Source organism: Rattus rattus, chromosome 4 (assembly GCF_011064425.1).
Source record: "Rattus rattus isolate New Zealand chromosome 4, Rrattus_CSIRO_v1, whole genome shotgun sequence".
Taxonomy (NCBI): Eukaryota; Metazoa; Chordata; class Mammalia; order Rodentia; family Muridae; genus Rattus; species Rattus rattus.
The window spans coordinates 137690563-137715387 of NC_046157.1; the positions used below are offsets into that span (position 1 = coordinate 137690563).

At 40.9% G+C, this 24825-nt stretch overlaps 1 protein-coding gene across 1 annotated transcript; it reads left to right on the forward strand.

The window, feature by feature from the left end:
• The first annotated feature begins 77 nt into the window (after positions 1-77).
• On the forward strand, positions 78-19471 carry Fastkd2 (FAST kinase domains 2). The gene is made up of 12 exons (XM_032901219.1): positions 78-145; positions 856-1677; positions 3606-3709; positions 4317-4425; positions 4677-4800; positions 5192-5331; positions 6618-6790; positions 12811-12974; positions 14835-15047; positions 16702-16786; positions 18269-18383; positions 19281-19471. The coding sequence occupies exons 2-12, from the start codon at positions 943-945 to the stop codon at positions 19386-19388; spliced, it is 2070 nt and encodes a 689-aa protein (XP_032757110.1). The 5' UTR covers positions 78-145; positions 856-942; the 3' UTR covers positions 19389-19471.
• The last annotated feature ends 5354 nt before the right edge of the window (positions 19472-24825 follow it).

Here is a 24825-nt window from a genome sequence, read left to right on the forward strand (position 1 = left end):
CCCAATCTACATGTGCCCTTCTACAGCCGCCGCGAATCTATACTTTTTGTCTTACAAAAGAATCCGTAGAACGTCACCAGACGCGCCGCTTGAGGCGGAACTGTCATGGCTGCGCCCGTGTGTAGGCACGGGGTTCTGTTCTAAGGTGAGTGGATGGCAAGTAAGCATAAGCGGAATCGTGGGCAGTATCGTAGTATTCTTTTTACTTAGGGGAGAAAAGTTTGAGAAGTGACCTCGTTCTTAAGTTTAGGGCGATGCGTTGACGCTGGGCGGCCCATTTGCGGAAGGACGCTGGCTCCGGTTTCGGGATCTTGATGAACCTGGCTGATTGTAGATTCTCGAGCAGGAAGAATATCGCTTCTCTTTTTTAATTCGGTCCCTAACCGAGGCCGAACTGCCCGAGTACGTTTTCTTAACAGTTTGCTTTTGGCCATGGCAAGATAGATCATCTAGTTGAAGTGTCCCATCAGTGAGTGATACACTTTTCAATGAAAGCCTCCAAAGTAGTTTCAACAAAGTTCCACTTAGCCGAGGAAGGAACATTCACACGAGCAATTCTTCTCTTCTTCCCTCCTCCTCCTCCTCCTCCCTCCCCCCCTCTATATATATGCTACTTTATCCGCATTTATTGATTGACTAATTGAAACTACTTTATCCACAACTCTAAAGTGACTTACCTGGGTACTTTACAAGGATGAAGTAAAAGTGGACAAAGCATACTGGGAACATGTTTTTACCATTTAAATATAAAGCTCTAGCAGCTCGTCAGTGCCCAGGCAAACCCCTGTTAGATGCGTTTCCCTCATTTAAGCAACAGTTTTTGACTTATTTCTTTTATTCAACTCTCCTCTACAGGACAGCCCATGGCATGTGCCCTTTTTCAGAAAGAAGTTAACTTGTGTTGCACTTTGGGTATTTGAAAGTGCGTTTGCAGATAGCAAAATGAATAACAGAGCACATGCCTTCTTATGGGGCATCAGACAATTCAGGACTTCACTTCCAAGAAGCAGAGCTTTGAGGACATATTCTTTGGGATTTTGCAAACCAGAAGTAATTCATTCAAAATGGAACCCAAGGAATCATCTGCTAAATGGTTTTGATGAGGGATTGCAGCCATCTGTTAGATACCTCTTTCAGGATATATTTATTTCAAAATCAGTAGCTGGCTGTACTCAAACTAGAGGCATAATCCATGCAGCTGGTTTTAAACTTGATAGAATACTTTGTCCTAGAAGACTGTCCTTTGACGCAAAACATTCTTTTGTCTCTGATGGGACATCTGATCATGATTTAATGAAAACAAACTTTCATCATACCTCCACTGAAGATGTGCTCACCAAGAAAATGAGACCAACTCCTGTGAATTATAAAAAGCTGGCCCAGGAGTGCAACTCTCTAAGCGATGTGCTGGACACATTTTCAAAAGCGCCTACATTTCCTGGTAGTAACTATTTCTTAGCCATGTGGATAATTGCCAAAAGGATATCGGAAGACAAGAGGCGCTTTGAGAAACAACTGATGTTCAGTCACCCCGCCTTTAACCAGCTGTGTGAGCAAATGATGAGAGAAGCCAAGATTATGCACTATGACCACCTTTTGTTCAGTCTTAATGCTATCGTGAAGCTTGGAGTTCCTCAGAATTCTCTTATGGTACAGACTTTGCTGAGGACAATTCAGGTAAGTGAAAAAGGAGACTAAATGTGGTTTTACTGTGTTTAACATATTTTTGAAGGAGTTCACGGGATGAAGATGTATAGCTTCCTTAAAAGACTATCAGCATAATATATGTTTTAATGTGCATTTCTGTATTATGTATTATATGGCTAGGAGATCTTAAGTTAGATCATTTCTTTTGCTTTGGAAATTTGTGAAAGCCTGCCCCACTTACTTTCTCTCAGGTTAAGTGGGAATGAGGGTTGGTTCATCAAAAGTAAAGAATGCTGGTGAGATGGGGTGAGATGGGGGGGTGGAGTGGGAGGACAATAGGCTTGAGTTGGGTAAAAAAGTAGTTGTGTATGTGCTGAGGGGCAAGGTCTTGAGGCTGAGAAAGATAGTAGCAAATAGTAAAAAACAATTTGTATGCCTGGTGGAGTTTGTATTTGCCCAGTAGGCACAGTAGTCCATTGGAGAATTTTAAGACAGAGATTGACATACTTAAGTTTGCATTTTCAGTTTCAAACAAAGGCGTCAAAAGCTTACTTGATGTTGTTTATATGGCACCAGATGTGAAGTAGTAATCATTTACTTTTTTACGAGTGTCCATGTTACTCTTAAACTTAATAATTAAGTATCTTAAAATGTATTAATTTCCTGGAAATAATCTGTCATATTTTGTTTCACTAGAGTTCATGAATTGAGTTATAGGTATATAACTTTTTAATTTTTTATGTAAACTCCAGTCATAGGTCCTCAAGCAAGAACTTTTAAATTTTGTGGTTTTGTAAGCCATAGAATAGCTGTTTGTTTGCTAGCATGGCATTCTTTTCTAATGTGGTAATTTAGAAATTGTCTGGATCCACTTTCCACTAACAGTGATGCTGTTTTGCATTAGACTTTTCATTCACATCTGTGTCACATCCTCACTGGGAACATAGTTGGAGTTAGAAAATCTGCATGTCATTGTGCTTCAGTAATGTGTGGGGGTGTGGTAAAGACATTTAGCCAGAGGTGAAAGGACAGTGTGCTGTCAGTGAATTTGAGTCAAGTAGCCTGACATTTTCCAGCAGATGTTATGAGGTACATATATAATATATACATATATTATGTATATTTATTATATATTATGTGTATTATATATTTTATTATTTTTATATTATGTATTATGATATATAAATTTATATAATAAAAGGTCTGTCTGTCTATGGAAACTCTCAAGGGAATGGTACCATTCCCCCAGTCCCTTAAAGCATTGTATTATTTCTGACTCAAAGCTTTATATGTAGTGATTAAGTTGTATTACTTTAGACAAGAGCAAAAGGCCTCCTCGAATATGGTCTTACTCTTGGGTTGTGGTTGAATTGTAGAGTACTAGAGAAGCTGTATCATCACTGTTCTCTTTCCAGAATGCCCCTGCCATTTCTGGAATAAACTAGTGCCCTAACTAGTTTATTAACTAGGTATCAGATAGTGGATAGTAAAATGCAGGGGGCCAGGTGAATAAGAAGATCCCCAAAGCAGTTGTAGCGTGATGCTCAGGAAAGGCTATGTGGAAATTGTGAGGACACAGTCTTCAAGGGTTCATTTAGGGGAGCGGTTTATCTATATACTTTCGTAGCTTTTCTGTTATTCTACTGTGCTGTCCTCCTGGTGGCTTCAGTGTTCACAAAGGGGTAAAAATTATATTTAATGCAAGTTATTTTCATAAGCAAAAGAATATAATATCAAATTGATTCCCAATGATGCTTAAGAAAGTGTTGGTGTATAGAGGATTATGTGTCCGTTATTTGGGAAAGTCACTGAATTGACATATATTATTCCCCAGAATAGATGTTTATTCTGGGGTTTGTGAATTACTGTTCTGGTACTTAGTGCTTTGAAAGTATGAGTTCAGAGGTTTTGCTTTGGAACTAATCACCTTTGGCCTATTTGTGATTATATTTTAATAGGAGCGCATCAGTGAGTGTGATGAGAGATGTCTTTCAATTTTGTCGACTGCTTTAGTGACCATGGAGCCATGCATGAATGTGAACGCGCTTCGAGCAGGGTTGCGGTAAGAATCTCTTAGACTTTCTTCACGTGGCTTTCTCAGTGTCCTTTAAATGGAGAATTACAAGACCCGAGGAAAGTTGAATTTTTGTTTTGGGAGGCACCGGTAAGGTACACATTGGTGGTAGTTAATACTTTGTTAAACTGAAAATTTTAATTCCGAATGATATAAAGCTGGATAGTACTTTTTTAAAGATGTGGGTGCTGTTGAAATTAGTTTTTCCTAGACTCTAGTACTGATGTCAGGGGAGAATTGACGTGTACTCAGTTCACAAGAGTTACTTGTATGCTATGGGGATTGCTCTACACTGGCTTATTTCAAGAAGATATAAAATTGATACAACTAATGTCATGGCACAGGTTAGTGGAGTTATGAGGAGACCTTTAATCTGGTGTGATTTGTTCATTATAAGGACAGTACAATAATGTAAGAGAAAGTGAACAGAATGATGTAGACTCTTCTTAGGTGATAACACCAGCTTGAGCAAGTAGACCACGTCCGTGGTTTTCATATCCTTGGCCTATTCCAAGTAGATGCTGGATCAAATGAAGTTGTCAGATTTCTGCTATGGAGATTCTAGGATTGTCCTGTTTCTTGTGTCTAATGACAGAATCCTGGTTGATCAGCAAGTTTGGAACATAAACGATATCTTCACCTTACAAACGGTGATGAGATGTATTGGGAAAGATGCACCATTTGCTCTTAAGAAGAAATTGGAGGTAAACACCTAACTTTTCTCTGGTGGGTGAAATTGGCAAAAACTGTCTTTGACTTGTCACTTCCTACAGTTATGTTTTTGGGTTTCGCTTTGCTGAAATAAATTAAGGCATATATATTTATTGGTATGTGTAAACATTTCTGTATATAATTTCTGTATGTGTCTATGTCATCTTTCGTAAGCGCCATCCTTGTTTTGTTAACATTAAACTTTTCACAAGTGTTAATTAAATGCAAGTTTGTTTTTCTGTAGATGAAAGCCTTGAAGGAGTTAGGCAGATTTTCTGTCTTGAATAGCCGGCATATGTTTGAAGTCTTAGCTGCCATGGATCACCGCTCTGTCGTCCTTCTGAATGAGTGCAGTAAGATTGTCATAGGTAAGGGAGGCCTTTCCTGTAGGACCTGCCACATCTGTAAGGTTGTCATAGTTAAGGGGGGCTTTCCTGTAGGACCTGCCACATCTGAAAGGTGGTCATAGGTAAGGGGGGGCTTTCCTATAGGACCTGTCACATCTGTAAGGTTGTCATAGGTAAGGGGGGGCTTTCCTGTAGGACCCGCCACATCTGACTTATTAACTGTTTTCAAACCTTGGCTTTTACAATGTAGAACTGATAACTGGTTTTATATAAATTTTATTTTTGCCTGTAGTTTTGTTTTCCTTCAAATACAGCGGTTTTTTTCCCCCCTAAAGAAGGTATTGAGTATCTTGAGTCTTCTGTTCAAAAACATTTGGTTGGTAACGCTTGTTTATTTAACTCATTCTTAAAGATAATATCCATGGGTGTCCTTTTAAAGTATTGATCAGCATACTGCAGTCCTGTAGAGACCTCCGATACCAAAATGAAGATCTCTTCAAAAGCATCGCAGATTATGTGGCTACAACCTTTGACATCTGGAAGTTGAAACACGTGAGTTTCAGGCCGGGCTATCCCTGAGCGACTGTCAGGAAGCTTGTTCATTCACTTGTTTTAAACATTTCTCCCTGCTTCGTAGAAGTCAGGCTTGAAAATACTCTAGTGCTGACTTATCTCAACTCCTTATCCTTCTGCAGGCTGCTCACTGATAGAGTCGTCAGTCTTTGATCAGTTTTCTATCTGAAAGAAACACATTGTTTAAAGTTCCTCTCTGGTTGGTTGTCAAAGGATTATATGGTAGATGGGCTAAATATTTAGCATTTTGTTTCCTATTTTCTTGTTAGCTTTTCAATAATAAAGATGGGTCTAAATAATAAGGCGTGACAGGTTTATGGTTTTGGAAGAGTAAAATGTAATAACTTCATGGTTTTATCTATTGTTTTCTTGGGAATAACAGCTTCTTAGTACTCACATTTAACAATCTCAGGCCTAACTGAAGCAGGTTGTAAAGCCTGCTTTTTCTAGGGAAGTATGTGGATCACTGGGTTCAGTCTGTTAAGGTCAATTTTGAGTTTATTATGACAATTGATTTCAGAGATAGTAATTCTTTTTTCGAAGCTGGGGACCGAACCCAGGGCCTTGCGCTTGCTAGGCAAGCGCTCTACCACTGAGCTAAATCCCCAACCCCAGAGATAGTAATTCTTATGGTAAATATTACCCTGTGGGAAATTGGAAGTGAAGTTTATGTTAATCATGATATTGTGCTCCTACAAATTAATATAAGATACAGAAATGTTTGAGTTACAAAAACAAATTTTGTTTGAAAATGCCATAGTGGAATCTAATACTGTGTATACTAATTTAAAAAAAAAAGGATTAAGATTCAGATAATCCAGTGGGGCATGATGGCACATACTGAGATCCCAGCTTCTCAGAAGGCTGAGGCTGCAGCATTGCAAGCTCAAGGGCAGCTTATGGGGGCAAAAAAAGAAAGAAAAAAATCTAAAAGTGAGTTGTGTCACCTACGAGAATGTAGGCAGTATTTGGAAGTGGGAGTAGTTCAAGATAGGGGTCATTGTGCAGAAAAGGCACAACTTAAAGTAATTTTCAGATCTGTCATATGAAAAACAGGTAAGAAAGGGTTTTAAATGAGATCATTGTATGTTTTGGTTCTCAGCTTAGAAGGAGATTGCTCATTAATCTGATAGCTGATTAAAGAAGAAGAAATTGTAATTGTTCCTTTTGGGGTTATACTTTGTTGCTTAAGTTCTTTGAGATTTAAAAACTTAGAGAGGCATCCTTTAGCCGTTGAGTAACTTCTTCTTCCTTCTATTTTTAAGGTTATCTTTCTCCTTTTGTCATTTGAAACTCTTGGTTTTCGACCTCCTGGTTTGATGGACAAGCTTCTGGAGAAAGTAGTCCTGGAGCCTGGCTCTCTGACCGTGAAGAACATTGTTTCTGTCCTTCATGTGTATTCTTCTCTCAATCATGTCTACAATGTCCAGAACAGAGAGTACGTATGCTTTTCCTTCTATGTCGTCACACGGTGTACTTAAAGAAACATCACAGATCTCGGCCTAACACGTTAGTGCACATGACCGTGCGCACAGACATCTCATCTAGAAGCACAGCAGCGTTTACTGACAGAGTTGAGCACTCTCACCTTTGAGGCTCTTTGTCTTGCTTGATGCTTTGTTCAGCCGTTCCTTCAGAGGTTTCATTTTGAACTTGTCCACTTTTCTCCTTTAACTCCTAAATTAATTGTTGTTTTTAACTGCCTCAAAAAGTTGAAAAATGTTTCTTTAAATTTATTACCTACTTATTATCTCTTTATTCATCCGTGAGGGAAGAGTTTTCAACACGAGCAATGCTCTCCTAGCACACTTTGAAGTGGGCAATACAGTGTTGCTGACAGCACAGCTGTCTGAAGCTGCATCCCCTCATCCTTGGACTGTCCCTGCCAAACAGCACCCCTCTCTTCCTCCCCCCTTCTCACCTCCATCCTACTGTTTCCGAGTTTGGAGTATATGTCCATTAGACTAACTTATTCACTTAACACAGTGTCCAAGCTCATCTGTATTATACCATATAAAAGAATTTTTCTTTCTTAAGGGTACATAACAATTAAAAATTTAATATCCCAGTTATATGTTTATACCATCTTCTGTCTATTCATCTGTCGATGGACGTTTAGGCTGTTATGTTTTGTGTTGAACACCAGAGTGTATATATCCTGTAGAGGTCCTGATTTTAATTCTTATACATCAAAATTTACTTGTAGCCATGCCTGTAATCCCAGCACTTGGAAAGCTGTGGCAGGAGGATTGCTGTAAGTTAGAGGCCAGCCCAGGCTACAGACTGAGGCTTTTGTTTTAAAAAATCTAAAACAAAAACAACAAAAAGGAGAACTATGCCTGAGTGTGGGTCAAGGAACCCTATGGTGGCCATGTCTCCCATCCCAGTTTTGTATTTGGATTTTTCCTTTTGGAGGAATCCTCACTGACGTAGGAGGTTTTCTCCGAGTAATGTGCACAGCGTGGAAGGGCTGTACCCTAGCACTGTGCACCATGTGGTGTGGAAGGTCTGTTACCCGAACAGTGTGCACCATGTGGTGTGGGCTGACTCCGACTGTTTCCTGTCTTCTTATGTGGCTTTGGTGGCCATCCAAACAGGTGCAGGGCACATCTTAGTCATTTGGGTTTGCATTTCCTCATGGCTGTTTGTGTAGCGCGACCTTTCTTATAGCTGTGCGGTGAGTGTCTGTTCTGGAGAAACATCTGGTACATCCATGCTGTAGGCATCCCTTCTGTTTTGTGGATTGTAACCCCCGTTGGGTATGCAGTTCATAAATATTTTCTGCTCTTCCCTTATTCTGTCGACTTTCACGTAGCAGAAGGTTTTTAGTTTGCTGTCGCCCCTTGACTATATCTGCATTTACTAAGGGTACTTTTTATATGGAAGTCTAAAATCATCGTTGTACACAATGTCATAAAATAAAGGTTTCCCATATATTTTTCTTGTAGGAGTTTTGGGAGTGCAAGTCTTAGGCCTAATCAGTTTAAGTTGATTTTTGTGCAAAGCGTAAGGCAGAGGTGTAGTTTTATTCTTTGTGGGCACATACCGAGTTTCCCCAGCCCTGCTGAAGAGACTGTCCTTTCTCCTTGTGTAGTCTTGCTGCCCTTGTTTGTTTTCATGCAGAACTGTGTGATCTTAAATTACCATAGCTTTGTAATATGTTTTGAAGCAGAAAGGTGTTAATTCCAGCCTATTTCTTTCTTCCCAGGATGGGGAAGAGAGTTCAGGCAACTTGGTTTCCATGTGAATTTCAGAATCACACTTATCTTCGTTGGGTTAAAAAAATGCTTTTGGGAGTTCGATAGAGATTTCACTGATCACTAAGTCATTGCTGATAATACGGACATTTGAAAACATTGGCTTGTAGTCTGGGGGTGAGAGAAGTGTGTTATTCGTTCAGCTTTAGTTTCTCAGCTTTATAGCCGCAGGGTGTAAGTCTCTCAAGTCCTTGGTTTACTCTTCTTGGTGTATTATAAAGGACACTGGACAGACAGCTCATTAGTGTGGGGACGTAAAGCAGATGCTATGTCTCTGTTTTGAATCTTATTTATTTCCTTTTCCTTTACCTTTTCCTGCTTAATTACTTATGTACCTAATTATTTTTATTTATTTATTTCGCTCTAAGCTAGAACTTCTAGTACTATATTAAGTAGAAGTGGGCAAGAAGAGGCATTCTGGTCTTATTTATGAGTTTATCATTTAACATGTTCCTGATTGTATTTTGTTTTTACATACGGCTTTATTATATTGAAGCGCATATCTTCCATACTAGATATATTGGGAAAGTTTATCCAGAAAGGTTCCTCAAGTGCTTTTTAAGGTAGTGGTGTGATTTCCTTTTAACCCTTTATTCTGTTAGTGTGGCTTCTAACATTAATTGGTGGCGTGTGCTGAGGCTACCTGGGTCTCAATTGTTTGTGGTCTATGTAGGCTCCTTTTTTATGTGTTACTGAATTTGGTTAGCTAGTGTTTTGTTTGTGTATAGCATGCTTGCCTACTTTTGATGTGAAGGTAATGTTGGTCTTGTGAGTTCTCTCTTATGTAGATGTTTGGATGAGTTTAAAAGGGTTGTGTTCATTTAATTTAATTCTTTTCCTTCTCAAGATCTGGTAGAGTTCACCAGAGTTTACCAGTGAAGTGCTTTGGTCTAGACTTTTTCATTGTTGAGAGGTGTATGAATGTTTTGCCCATATGTATGTATGTATGTATGTATGTATGTATGTATGTACACTAATAAGCCACCACCTCACCAGATTTTTTGGGGGGGGTAAGGTTTTATTGCTGATTTAATCTCTGTATTCATTGTTGGTCTATTTTGATTATTTTCCTTATGGTTTAGTTTGTTGATAGGTTATATGCATTGTTTTTTAAACTTGAGCTCACTATGTAGCCTCTGGCCTCAGCCTTCCCAGTGTTGGGGATTTTAGAGGTGCCCTACCGTGCCTAGTTTATGTGGTACCAGGGATCAAACCTGAGGCTCATGCTAAGCATTGTACCCACTATCTCCAGCCCCCTTCATTTTGTCTCCAGCATTAGTGTTGGTGTCTCAGCTCTCATTTCTACTCTTTGGATAACTGCCTTTTTCCCATTAGTTTTAGTTGCAGGTTCGTCAAGTCTTACTTTGGTTGATCTTTCCCTCTAGTTCCTATTGTTTCTGTTTAAATCTTCATCACTTTCTTCCTCTGCCAGCTCTGGCTTTGTTTTGTGCAGTTTCTAGTTTCCTCTCCTTTAAAGATTTATTTTCATTTTATGCATATGGATATTTTGCCTGTGCATATGTATGTATACTATATGTGTGCTGGTACTTGTGGAGGCCAGAAAAAGAAGTTGAGTCCTGGAACTGGAGTGTGAATAGTTGTGAGTAGCCATGTGGGAATGGAGCTCAGACCCGCGAGAGCAGCAGTGCTTGTAGCTGCCGAGCCATCTCTGCAGCCTCTTTTTCTAGTTTCCTGAGGTATAAATTAAGGTTTATTTGAATATTCTTTTTTAAAGGTAGCATTTATTACTGGAAACTACTATTGCTGCAGCTTTTTTAGAATACTGTTACTTTTGGTGTGCTGTGGCTTTGTTGAGATTTCTTTCTAATTTTCTATTTGAATTTTTTCCCTGTTATCCATGAGCTGTTCAAAACCATGTTGAATAATTTTTCCTGTGAATTTTCCAGTTTTCCATTTTTTAGTGATGTCTAACTTACTCTGTTGGACTGAACTGATATTAGTAAGATTTATACTTTCTTAACTGTATTAACTTTGTTGGGACCTCACATGCAGTTTGTCCTGCATGTGCTTAAGCAAGAGAGTCTGTTTTGATGATGTTCAGTGGGAGGTCTCTCTATCTGCACTCTCATCTTGAGTGTAGTATTGTTCAGGGTTCCTGTCTTCATTTCTGCATCGGGGATGATTGAATGAAGAGTAAGAACAGAACTCAGAATTACTGTATTACTGTCTGTCTGTCTGTCTGTAAGATCTCAATTTTGCTGTTTCCTCATGCCCCACTTTCATGATGAATTGACTCTTTTAGTAGAATGACTACTGTCTCTGTCTTTTGTGACAGTTTATGACTTTAAATATATGACCATCCTTATTATTCTTTGGTCACCATTTGCTTGTCCCATCTTTTATTTTTCTTCACTTTCAGATTGTGAACTTCTACACAGTATATAGTTAGACCTCACTTATATTGTTATCTGTTAAACTATTTTCTATCTTTTAATTGGAGAGTTTAATACATGTGTGAGTTACATTTCTTATTGCTGTGCTAAAATACACAATAAACAACTTTTGATCTGTTCCCAGTTTGAGAGTACAACTGATTCCCAGACAGGGAAATCATCATAGTAGGAACATGAGGCTGGTCACATGTCACCTACACCCAGGAAGGAGGGATGGATGCTATCAAGTAGTAGCTTTCTCATGTTTTATTTGGTCCAGGGTCTGAGGTCAGAAGATAGTGTTGCCAGATTGGGGATGGCTGTCTTCCCTTCTTAGTTCAGCTTTTCTGAAAACACCCTGGCAGACATACTCACAAGTATGTTTTCATGGTGATTGTGCATCCTGACAAGTTAACAATGAAGATTAATGACCACAGTACAGATATATTTAAAGCTTTTATTGGGAGAGCCCACTGCTATTTAGTTCCTGTCATTTTTTTTGTTTTTCTTTTGTGTGTTGTCCTTTGTAAGTTGTGTCTTTCTTTTCCTCCTTTGGTATCTTCAGTAGATGTTTTACTGGGGTTCCCGTGAGTCTTACATAATTATGCTGGTGTGGTAGGTAGTTTAGTCTCGTAACTCCAGTCACACAGAATATCTGGACAACTTTATTCTACCCGCTCTTTGTTATTGATTTTATAGTTTATATCTTTAAGATTGTGTAGTTATTAACTTTTAAATAATTAGTAGTTTTTCTTTTATCTTTTATACTGGAACTAAGAGTGGTTCACACTCTGCTGACGGCTGCGTGAGTCCAGAGTGGTCAGTTCCCAGTTTAACACCTCGGCCTGGCTGCTTTCTCCAGGCTGCTCATCCCATCCTCTGGTTCTTCAGTTCTCACCTCGCAGGCCTTCCTGCTGCCCTGCCCACTGACCAGTTTGATCTCAGACTTTGGCCTGCACACAGCCTTGTCCGCATCCCTGCTCCATGCCTTCATCCTGCTGACTTACTGCCCCGCAGTCTGCTGTCAGGGGTCCATTCAGATGATCCTCCCTACCCTTCAAATTCTCCCCCACACTCCTCTCTCCCTTCGACCCTGTCATAGTACCCTGTGTGTTTCTTTCTTTTTCTTCCCTCTGTTATGGTAGGGTTAACATATGCCCTGAGAGTCAGACTTAACCTGGATTCAAGGGAAGTCTGCCCTTCATTAACAGTGTCAGCTCCCCAAAGCATTCTGCTCCCAATCCATCTGTGCTTACCTGCTGGGTTCTGCTGCACAACAGTAGCTGCAACTCGTAGGGTTGGGCTTGCAAGTCAATACCAAGAATGTTGATAGCTAGGAATGTTTAATTGCTTATAAAACTGCAGCGCCAGTCCAGGCCTTATAGAAACTGACAAGTAGAAGGCTCTGGTGCCTGACCACTTAGGTTCTAAAACTGTCTCTATTTCTTGCCTATCTACTGTAATTAGTTCATGGATGAGTTACTCAACTTCTGGGCCTGTTCACTCATCTTTATTTATGAGAATAATAATACTGTTACCCCACAGGGTTTTAATAGGAGTGAAAGAACTGAAAGCCTGTAGAACGTTTTTATGCAGTACATTTGCAGGTATCTTTATTAGATATGCACACTTGCGCCTGGGTCTGCCACGTCTTGCAGTGGGTGTGGATGCTTATTTGCAAACCTGATTGTCTCATCTCATTTCTTTGCTTCCCTTGAAGACCTTGGGTCTGTATTATGGAGTCAGCTCTTCTGTGACGTTGTGCTATAGGCTTATTTGAAATCTGACTTTCCTTTGTTCCCCACAAGGTTCCTAGAAGCTCTGGCAAGTGCGCTGACTGGCTGTCTTCACCAGATCTCTTCTGAAAGCCTGTTGAATGCTGTGCATTCGTTTTGCATGATGAATTATTTCCCCCTGGCCCCTATTAACCAGCTTATCAAAGAGAACATCATCCACGAACTGCTGACCTCAGGTAGGAGTCACCTTGTCATTCTGAGTGGGATCTTTAGAGCAGCATTAGAGTACATGTTGCTGAGTACAGCTGGCAACAGTGAAATCAAAGGTCAGTGTTCCAAGCTACAAACCCACAGAGCTGTCTTTAGTGGCATCCCTACTGCAGGGGGAAGGGGTACAGTCTACACCGTCGTTACTCTTTAGCCTGCACTGTAGGCACAGGGTTCAGTCTGCACGTATCTAAGTTCAGGGTTCTTGAGTAGACATGCTTGCATTCCTTTCGTTACATATACTGTTAAAGCCAGTCCAAGTCAGCTAGGAACAGTTACTCCTCTATAATGAGGAGAGAGCCTGTTAGATCTAATGACCAAGGGAGTATTAAATTAGTATATTTATTTATTTATTTATTTATTGAAATCAAATCAATCATTGACTTTTTTTTTTTTTTTTTTGAGACCATGTCGATGTAGCCCAGGCTGGCCTACAAATCACAGATACTCACCTACCTATGCAGGTGGAATTCCCGAGTGTTAGAATTAAAGGTGTGTGTCACCATGCCCTACAGTCACTGACTTTAAATAAAGAAAACCAGTATTTGAGTAGATGTCCAAAATTTAATAACGTGTTTTAGAATAAAGCTATAATTCATTCTATAAATGATGTTATAAAGTTCTGAAATTGAGTTGTGATGAGTCAACACCATATATTGATTTTTAAAAAGCAGTTTGTGGTTGAAGAATAGACTTGGAGACCTGGATTCTAGTCCCAAATTCTTGAACAGTTTCCCTCCTATAAAACGAGAAGTTTAGATCAAGTCAGTTCTAACAATAGTTTAAAGAAGGAAACATTGGCAAGTGCAGGTTAGTGAGCTAGGTATTGACAACCAGGGAGTCACTGAGAAATAAAGAAGGGACATCAACTCTGTCCCCCTCCCTCTCCTCAGGGCTCACAGAGCTTTCCTCAGGAGGAGGCAGAAAGACTCTCAAGGTGGTGGAAGACTCTGAGGAAATAGTGCCTTCCAGACACAGTAGAACGGATACATTATACCACCCTCAAAGACTGTGGTAGCACACATAGGGTGTGCACAGGTTCCAGCCAAATGGGGTCCCAGCACTGAGGGGGAAGAGGACACGGGTCGCCATCCCTAATCACGAAGCTATCTGCAATTGATAGCCACTTGCAAAGTAAAAATTAGTGTTCTCCGATGCAGTCTCAATGGGCATACAAACCACGCTTAAGGGTGGGCTCCACGCCTAGCAGTAGATGGCCAACACAGAAAGAACTCAGCAGTAATTTTGTAGACATTTGTCTTATATTGGTCTGTTTGGGTTTTTTGTCATTGTTTGTTTTTGTTGTTTTTCTGTTTTTATTTTTTTGTTTTTTGTCTTACTAGTCTTTTGTTTGTATATTATAGTTTCTGATTTTGTGTTTTTATGCTTGTGTCTGTGTGTGTGTGTGTGTGTGTGTGTGTGTGTGTGTGTTTCCTGTATTTGTTTTTTAAAATTTTGGTTTGTGTCTTTTTTGTTTGCCCATTTGTTTTCTAAGGAGAGAGAAAGAAAGGCTATGGAGTTGAGTGGGGAGGGATGATCTGGGAGGAGTTCGGGGAAAGGAAACCATGATCAGAATATATTGTATGAAAAATATTTTGAATAAAATAATAGAGTGAAGTAGAGAGGGGAATGGGGGATAAGTGAAGGTAATGAGGTGAATATAATAAAAAATTCATTATATATATGCGTGCAGTTTAACCCGTCATTGTGTGCAGTGAACTAATGTGCATTAAGTAAAGGTTTTAAGAGGTGATTAGACACATAGATACATTAGTATTTTAAAGTATGACTTTAATGTTTTAATTGTGCATTTGCCTTTGTATTTTTAGGTGACACAGAGAAGAATATTCATAAGCTTCATGTTTTGAATACTTGTCTGAAACTTGATGAAAGTACTTACAAATCTATACATATACCGTTGCCACAGCTGCCACTGACAGCCTCACATCCAAACGAGAAGCTTGCAGAGGTGCTCAGCAGGCTTTTGGAAGGGGATGGATGCTTCTCGAGAAATGTGCAGTTGCCACATAATTATCACATTGGTATGGCTGTCCCTTTATTTTGTTTTATTTTTAAAATGTATTTTGTTTGTTCTGACAAAGGATTAGGAGAGTATATTCAACATGAGTGCCACCGTTATATCATTTCTACCCCTTTTTTCTTCCACCACGACTCCTGTGTCTCCTACTCTCTTGTAGATCCATGCCCCTTTAATTGCTGCTGTATGTGTATGCACAGGCACACACATGAGTATTAAATACAGCTTGCTGAGCCCCTTCGGTGTGGCTTGTTTGTGTATTTGTTTACCACTGACCACTCGGGACTAGGTAACCTATCGTGAGTTTGTCCCTGGAGAAGACTGTTCTTTGTCTCTCAGTAGATATTAATTGTCCGTAGCTCTTCATCTAGGGTAGGACTTGTGAGATTTTTTTCCCTATTCATACTGGCCTGTCAACAGGTGGTGGTGTTGCACAAGTCTTATCTCGGTGACCATACTGTAAAGATTTCTTGTCACGCGTAGAAGCCACTGTCTCACAGCAGATGCTCTGGTCCTCTGGCTCTTGGAGTCTTTCTATGCCTTCTTCTGAAATGTCCCAACCTTAGCTGAGGGACTGCTTTGTAGATGTATCAGCTGGGGCTAGGCATCCCCCAAGTCAGTTGTTCTCTGCAGTGGGAACACTTGGAGCTTTCTCTAAGAGTCTCCTTCAGAAAGAATCTTCTTTGGTGATGAGTGAGAGCTGTGCTTCTCTGCGGGTACGGGTAAATATTAGAAATGTTGCTGGGGGCCTGGAGAGATGGCTCAGCGGGTAAGAGCACCGACTGCTCTTCCAGAGGTCCTGAGTTCAATTCCCAGCAACCACATGGTGGCTCACAACCATCTGTAAAGAGATCCGATGCCCTCTTCTGGTGTATCTGAAGACAGCTACAGTGTACTTATATATAATAAATGAATAAATCTTTAAAAAAAAAAAAATGTTGCTGGTTTAGGAAGGTGGCAGTAGTAGGTTCTCTAGAGTCTGTGACCTCATCAGCTACAGGTTGATAGTATTAGGCATGGATTTACCCCACTTGAGCAGGCCTTCAGTCTAAGTAGACAGGTTCCTCCCAAAACATAGGTGTCACTATTGCACCGTGGGTGCCCTGCCATGCTGGTCATTATTGCATATCTGGGTAGGACTATTGATTGCTTTTCTCTCTTGCCAGCTTGCATGGGACCGCTGGACAGTGTGAGGGCTATGGAGGAGGCTTGAAAGTCAGTTCTAGCTCGCTTTCTCCCAAGTCTGTATATGAAGTGGTGGTGTCTTCAGCAATAGGATCTTACCTTTAAGTTCTAAAAGACAGCCAAGAGCAACTACGATAGCCTATATTATTTTGAGAAGCTCTTTGACTCCCCTAATCGATAGCTCAGGAGATTTCCCATGCCTGGCATGGGGTTTTGTTAGTAGTTGGATTCTTGTTTTATTACTTTCTAATATAATGACTGGAGTGTATATAGTATCTCATAGAACTGTGTGACCAGTGCATGAGATTCTACATGGCAAGTCCCTAGAGTAGAGTTTGCCACATTTTAAGTTCTCAGTTTTATCTTAGTTACTGTCATTGTTTTTCTGGTACTGTTGTTATTAGTCTTTTGATATGTGGAAATCACTTTGAGCAGTGTTTGAGAAATTAATATCAACATGTTTTTCCTTTCAGATTTTGAAATCAGAATGGATACTAACAGGACCCAAGTATTTTCATTTTCTGAGGGAGATGCAAGTTCTGCCACAAACATGCAGAGGTAGTTTTTACATACTTTATTTGCTGGGTGTTCTGAACTAAGATTTTTATGACGGAAGACTGAATATTAGATAGCAGTATCAAAAAGACCTTATGAATGCTTGTGGCTTGCATCATACCAGGGGCCTTTGCATACGGGAATCTGCTGCTTGTGGCTAATTACAACAGAGAGAAGTTGAAGCACCTGATAAATCAGATATTCTTTAAAAATCTAAATTTACATATTTTTATATATAAAGCCAACAGAACTATTAATGTAGTATAAACTTCAGCCAAGGTAATACAGTGACCACAAACTTAGGCATCTACAGAAATTAAATACCAATACGTTTCCCATCCTCCTTGTCCTTTCTTTATAGCTTTGAAATTAGTATTGTTTGTAGATCAGTGCACACTGAAGCTAATTCAAGTCATCAAGCCGTTTTCTTGACTCACTGTGCTGGCCGAAACATGGCTTTATATTCTGAGAATGTCCTGCCTGTTCAGGAGAAGCAGATCATGGACTCCTTCCACATGCATCTCTGTTGTCAGCCTTGTGGGAGGTTTGGCTAGGTCTGTGGGGCACACAAATATGAGTTGGATGTTCTGCCCCAGGGAACTTGTACCATGCTCTTCTCCCAGACAGGCAGGCACATGTGTGCAGTGAAGAGGAGGAGGAAAAACCTGGATGGATTCAAACTCTTCCTGGCCCATCCCCCTTCCTTCACACATCGTTCTGTCTTTGCCTGTTTCTACATCCATCTGGCTTATTACTATTTCTTGGTTAACTTTTTAAGTATTGTGTTACCCAAGTACCCTTAAGAAAGCCTTTTCTCATCCCGTTTAAATCACCTTTCCCTACTGTTCTGACGTAAAATGATATAGTAATTGGTAGCATAAGGTGCTGGGAAGTGCAAAAACTGAGTGGTCTGTGGTAAACATGAAATGCCTCTACTGGAAAGCAGTGTCTAGAAGATGGAATGGACATCTCTTTTGTTCTTTTTGTTCTTTTTTCTTTGTCCTGTCAGTGAACTTCCTGAGAGCCGAGAATGAGGAGGATCAGTGCGTTCCACTTTGTTGACGGAATCCCTTTTGGAGGAGCCTTGGTCTTAGGGTTTTCTTGTGTTTCATCTTGAGTTAGAAAGACCATGTACCATTCCTATCGTGTTCACCAGTAGTTCCACTAAGTAATTATATTTGGGTCAGAGCTTAGCACTGCCACAGAAACCCTTTCAATGGGTGTTTTCTTATTAGGAAATGTTCCTCCTTAGAAAGTAAAGCCATTCATAAAGAAGGCTGCAGAAATGTGTAAAACAGCATGTCAGGTTTGGGTTTACAAAGTAGCCATTGTATATTTGTTGTCTGCAGAGGCTAAGGAGCAGAAGTAAAGACAGTCGGACCAGCGGGAGCCAGGTCCGGAAGACTTGAGCCTGAGCTCCTGAGAGTGGGCTGCAGCGATTCCCAGAGCTCACCCGTACTGTTTGTGTTTGTTGTTTCTTTTCAGAGTGGCCGTGCTGTGTGTTCCTAAGTCTGCTTACTGTTTAAATTCAAACCACCTCAGAGGATTGATGGCCATGAAAATTCGACATTTGAATGTAATGGGCTTCCATGTCATCTTGGTAAGAAATAAATATGAATGGACCGTTTCTTGAGTTAGTGCTGTTCACTCTCCCAGCTGCCAGATGCCGTGAGTGAGGGTCACTAGGCTCCAGGGGAGCAGCCAGCATGGCGGCAACTCATGTTTTAGCTCTGGGTGTTTTTTTGGTTTTTGTTTTGGTCAGAAGGAACATTCTAGTATGTGATTTGGCTTCTACTCAGCTGGGTATTGTCATCTGCTCGGGAGTTTATAGATGGTATCTGGTCAGCCTTAATCTCTTTAATGAAGAAGAGGATAAATAATACCTTTTCATACTGAATTTAAGACACATGGAATTATCTCCAATTTTCAGATTATCTTGAACAAGGAATAATGTGAAGGCTTCTGTTTTCTGGGCTAGTGTGAAACTCTTATATTTTATATTCTTTGCCCGGAGACCTGGAAAATGATACTTCTCTTAGGCTTCCCTTTGACCCTCAGCACCACAGCTTTTCTCGAACAGCCTTTCAGATCCCCTGTCAGTTGCTAAGACCTTATGCTGATCTCTGGCTTTATCTGTGTGCTATTCCTGTGGCCCTGCAGACATCGTGAAGTGTAAACACACACGTTGTTGTACTTTAGTATCCAAAGGTGGGTTGGGCTTGGCTGACTCAGATGTGCTATGGCTCCTTTCTGCTGATGTCCTGGTTATTAGTTTAGAAAAGACCTTGCGTTGTTCAGAGAGCCCCTGAGGTTTTACACTTTAAGGTGTTAACTGCTTTCCTCAGTCCTAGGCTTATTGCATTCAGAATATGAACATTCGCTTGCTGACATTTAATCTTTAAAAGCTAGCTTGCTGCGACTCTGTGCTTAGGTCTCTAAAGAAGCTCTTATTTTATATGTTATCATTTCTTCACAAACTCTTTTCTTTCTTGGGAAGATCCATAACTGGGAGCTGAAGAAACTAAAGATGGAGGATGCGGTCACGTTTGTGAGGAAGAAGATCTATTCAGATGAAGCACTTGCCACTACTGACGAAAGCGTGTAAAGCTCGTATTAAATCAGACACTTGTCAGAACATGCACAGTTGTGAAATGACTTTAATAAAGTCTGTGATTCAGTCATCAGTGGAATAAGCTGGCTGATCACTGGAGCAGTGTTATTTCGGGTTGGGTTAAAGATGACTTTAAGAATGGAAGATGTGTTGACTCTGGTATTTTAGAGTACACTGAAAACACTGCAGAAGAGCCATTCTTCCACCTACATCTGCCCCGCTGACTGTCCAGATGAGGAGCTGTCTCTGAACTTTTTCTCACTGTCTTTGCTGTGTTAAAAGCTGGTTTCTTAGTTGTGTTGTGACGGGTCACATGTAAGTCTGTGTTGGGAGTTATTTGGAGTCTGAATATTTATACTTCTGTCAGCTGTTGTTAGACTCGGGTTTATACTTCAGATCATTCAAAGAGTGGCTAGGTAGCATTAGGTCATGCAAGAATTGGTGAGGTAGCATGTGAAATGTGAGTGAGGGACCTGGGGATGGTTCAGTGATTATGGTGTTTGTTGTGCAAATGTTACTCATGTGAAAAGCCAGGTGTGGATGGTTTTCTACAGTAACCTTGTGTGTGTCTAGAGGTGTGGGGGGTGCAGACAGGAAGACCCTAGGAGTTTGCTGGCCAGCTCTACTGTACATCCCATATCGGATGATGTGGAGAAGTACCGAGGAAGACATCCTGACCGAAACCTCTGGCTTCCACATGCTACCACATACTCACACATGCACAAAGCATGCACCAGAGGGTGGTGTGCACATATGTAGCATGTGGAGGACAAGTGGAGGTATGTCCTGGGCCACAACAGGAAAAACAGAAGGGAAGTAATCATATTTCTTAAAATGGACGGCTGTCAGTTGACATAAGGTTGGCCATTTTTGAGATTAATTTCTTTCTTTCTTTTTTTTTCCGGAGCTGAGGACCGAACCCAGGGCCTTGTGCTTGCTAGGCAAGCGCTCTACCACTGAGCTAAATCCCCAGCCCCTGAGATTAATTTCTTTGTCCTTGCCTCTCCCACTATTGCATGAGACCTATAAAATGTAAATATATAGCTAAACTATGAACGAGACATATTACTTTTAAATACTGTCTCCTTATTCTTTTGTTGAGGTTCGAATATTTTGTTCATTATATATGTCTGTCTATCCACTAACCATAGGATACAGTGGCAAATGTTTATGGTCATCCATGTAATTATAGCCTGCACAAGGAAGGATTATTCTATCCCTAAGCACCCGACATGTGCCTTCCTATTTGCTTGGCACGATTAAGTATGTGTTTGTGTTCTGTCTTCATTATCTTAAAAACCCTCTGAATCTAGCTGCTCTTAGGATTCTCTGTGGACTTTCATTTCCTCGTCTAGTATGTGGAGAAATTTTTTGTCAAGTCTACAGATAGCAAGGCAGGCTAGGGTTTGAATGTGAGCTGACAAACATAAGAATTGTGAGGCTTCCCCTAGCTGGCCAATTAACAAACCACAGTGGCATGACAACAGCTGTCAGATTTTATCAGTGTATCCAGATGCATGTAGAAAGGTCAGAGCTAAAAGGAAGTTTAGAGATCTCTAAGTGAACCCCCCCTCCCCCCCCACACACATACACTTAACAGATGAGGAAGTTAAGGTGCTAGGAATTTCATTTTTCTGAGTCGAGGTCATGCCATTGATCTCCATACCCTCTCATCCTCTGCTGCTCTGCAGTTTGTGTCCCAGGAGATCTGACTTCTGGTTCCATATTGGACATCGTCTAGCTTTGTGTGTGTTTAGCCAAGTGATCTAACCTTTATAAGGTTCAGAGTGAGATGGAAATACTGTTATTAAGAAAACCCAGGTTCATTCTTTAAATGTTAAGTGTCTATCAGTCTCTTCTAGTGGCTAATGATGATGCATATTCCAAGGACTGGACAGATTTATCGAAGCTCGTTCCCTATCTACCCCATGGACAATGACAAGGAAGCATTTATTTGTATACTTTTTATCCTCTCGAGAATCTCATATATGAGTACTGTATTTACATGTCTTCTACCCCTCCTCCTTCCTTCAACTATTCTTACTCCACCTTATTTCCTCTCAAATTCATGACTATAATTATTGTTACATATATGTGCATATATTTGGGCACACACACAACCTAGTGAGTCCATTTCATATTGCTTGTATGTCTATATGTTTAGGGTTAACTACTTGGACCTGGATAACCTGTTTGGGAGTCATCCCTGAAGATTGATTCTGCCTCTCTCAACAGCCTGTAGCACTTCATCTAAGGTTGGGTTGTCAGATTGCCCAGGTGTTGATTTGTCAGAGTCAAGTATAAAAGTTGCCTACTAACACTGTTCTGGGTTAATCTCTAGTTTTAGATATATATTTTATGAGGTTGGGTGCATCTATGCTTAGAAGTATAAAGAACCTATTTTCAATGAAAAGGAAAAAAATTAAAAAGCACTCTTGGTAGAGTGTTCCCTTGGTGAGTATGACATGACCTCTGATGAGTTTGGTTTGAACATATTAGAACGTATGTCTCCTTGTTTCTTAGTTTCATTTGCTTGTAGTATCTTTTTTCATCCTTTACCTTAAGGTGATCTGGTGTGACTCTACAAGTCTGGTCACTCTATCTTGAATAAGCAGTTGGGAATGAATTGGGGGCAGGCTTTCTTGGGAAGCTGCATATGGAAGGAAGCCTACGGGATAAAGAAAGGCACAGACCACTTGGGAGCACTGAGGAGTAAGATTCTCTAGGGAACCGTCGGCTTATATGGTGGGAAGGAATAGGCTTCATTTGAGGGATGGGGATAGGAGATCCTGGAAGAAGAGCTGGTCAGTCTGTTAGCACTTGGTGACACCTGGGAGGAGCTTGGAGGCCTATATAGTGAACCAGAGTGATAATCCATCCAAGGGCTTAGAGAAATCAGAGATCACAGAGGAGATGGACTGACTGTGGTGAGTAGGAAAGAGCACAGCCTATCTGATGGGCAGGGGAGGGAGCTCCCAGAGGAGAAAGGGAGCTATGGAGGAGGGAGGAGCAGGGCTTACCTAGCAATGCAAGGAGTGGCGGACCCAGAGGGACTGGGGGACCTTTGGGGTCAGAAGGAGCAGACCTAGCTGGCCACATAGGGACATCTTGGGGAGCCCTGCTGAACTGTGGGATAGGAAGGAGCAGGCTTCCCTGGCAGTGTGGGGAAGTCCTAGAAAGGCCAGGAAGGCCCATGGGATAGGACAGATGGTGGGCTGAGCTGGCTATGCAGCAAAGTCCTAAAGGAGCCTAGGAGGAGTGCATGCTGGGAAGGATGGGACCTAGCAGGTGGCATGAGAAGGAAAAGGCCCTAATTTATTATTTAAGTTTGTTTTTTTTTCTTTATTGGTTATTTTATGTATTTACATTTCAAATATTGTCCTTCCCAGCTTCCCCTCCACAAATCCCCATCCCATTCCCCTCCCCTTTGCTTCTATGAGAGTGCTCCTCCCATTTCCACCTCAGTGCTCAGGCCTCCACAGGACCAAGGGCCTCCCTCCCCATTGATGCCAGATAAGGCCATCCTCTGCTGCATATGTAGCTGGGGTCATGGGTCCCTCCATGTGTACTCTTTGATTGGTGGTTTAGTCCTTGGGAGCTCTGGGTGGTCAGGTTAGTTGATATTGTTCTTCCTATGGGGTTGCAATCCCCTTCAGCTCCTTCAGTCCTCCTAACTCTTTCACTGGGGTCCCTGGACTCAGTCCAATGGTTGGCTGTATCTGCATCTGTCTTAGATGCTGGTGAAGCCTCTCAGAGGACAACCATACTAGGCTCCAGTCTGGGAGCACTTCTTGGCATTAGTAATAGTGTCAAGGTTTGGTGTCTGCAGATGGGATGGATCCCCAGTTGGGGCAGTCTCTGGATGGCCTTTCCTTCAATCTCTGCTCCATTGTTTGTCTCTGAATTTCCTTTAGATAGGAACAATTTTGGGTTAAATTTTTTGAGATAGGTGGGTGGCCCCATCCCTCAACAGGTATTGTTACAGAAACAGACAGATAGATAAGTGGAATGGAAATGAACCCACACACCTATGGTCACTTGATCTTTGACAAAGAAGCTAAAACCACCCAGTGGAAAAGACAGCACTTTCAACAAATGGTGCTGGTTCAACTGGAGGTCAGCATGTAGAAGAATACAAATCGATCCATTCTTATCTCCTTGTACTAAGCTCAACTCTAAGTGGATGAAGGACCTCCATATAAAACCAGATATACTGAATCTCATAGAAGAGAAAATGGGAAAGAGCCTCAAACACATTGGCACAGGGGGAAATTTCCTGAACAGAACACCAATGGCTCAGGCTCTAAGATCAACCATCGACAAGTGGAACCTCATAAAACTGAAAGGCTTCTTTAAGGCAAAGGACACTGTCAAAAGGAAAAAATGACTACATCTGATAGAAGGCTAATATAAAAAATATACAGAGAACTGAAGAAGTTAGACTCTAGAGAACCAAATAATCCTATTTAAAAATGGGGTACAGAGCTAAACAACTCTCAACTGGCTCAAGGAATCTCAAATGGCTGAGAAGCACCTAAAGAAATATTCTACATCTGTAGTCATCAGGAAAATGCAAATCAAAACAGCCCTGAGATTCCACCTCACACCCTCATTGAATTTATCTGTACTTCTTTTCAGCACTGCCTACTTGTCCTAGGGCCTTATGCTCCATGCCAGATGAGTGATCTGCCACGGAGCCACACTCCCAACCCCTGTCAATAGAAATACTCAAAAGACTCCCAGGACACTTCCCTTTTCTTTTTGTTATGTTGGAATTTCCTTTCTAAAGCGCAGTAATAGGTATTCTGTATGTATATGGTGTGGGCTCTCCCTTTGTCTGGTGGATGCTTAGGTTGCATTACATCCATGTGTGAGCCCCACCCCCAGAGATTTTATCTCTTGAAGGTCAAACTGTTTTCAGTATTTAATTTCTCATCTCTAGAGTGTTCTCCTAATCCAAAGATTATTTATCCTTTATCATCTCCTTTCCTAAGGAACTTTATTGTTTAGTTTTAAGTGAAGTGTACGATGCCAAAGCATAGTTTACATAACCAAACCTGCTCACCATGAATTTCCCATTCAGAAATGGCAGAGACCCATGTTGGGCCAAGATCAATGGTGAGCTGAGTGAATGATTAGGTTAAAGAACAGCAGTGGCCATCACTTAGGTGCCAGGTTCTGTACTAGCATTTTACAGTGTGATCGTATTTATTTTACTGCACTTGTTTGACGGTTACTGATAATTTTTTGTATTCATTCCACAGATTAGGAATATTGATAAGGGCTTTAAGTAGTTTTCCTAAGAGATAATATTTAGGGGAAAAGAAGAGCCAAGTTCTAAACTCCTCCCCCAACCTCAAGCTCACAGCACTACACCAGTACTTCCCAAGTATTCCTACTGATTACAGTCAATCACAGGCTTCACACGCAC

Coding starts and splice junctions, on each gene's coding strand:
- Fastkd2 (XM_032901219.1), top strand. CDS start 943: ATGAATAACAGAGCACATGCCTTCTTATGGGGCATCAGACAATTCAGG. Junction 3,710..4,316: donor GCGCTTCGAGCAGGGTTGCG/GTAAGAATCTCT, acceptor GTCTAATGACAG/AATCCTGGTTGATCAGCAAG. Junction 4,801..5,191: donor GTGCAGTAAGATTGTCATAG/GTAAGGGAGGCC, acceptor TCATTCTTAAAG/ATAATATCCATGGGTGTCCT.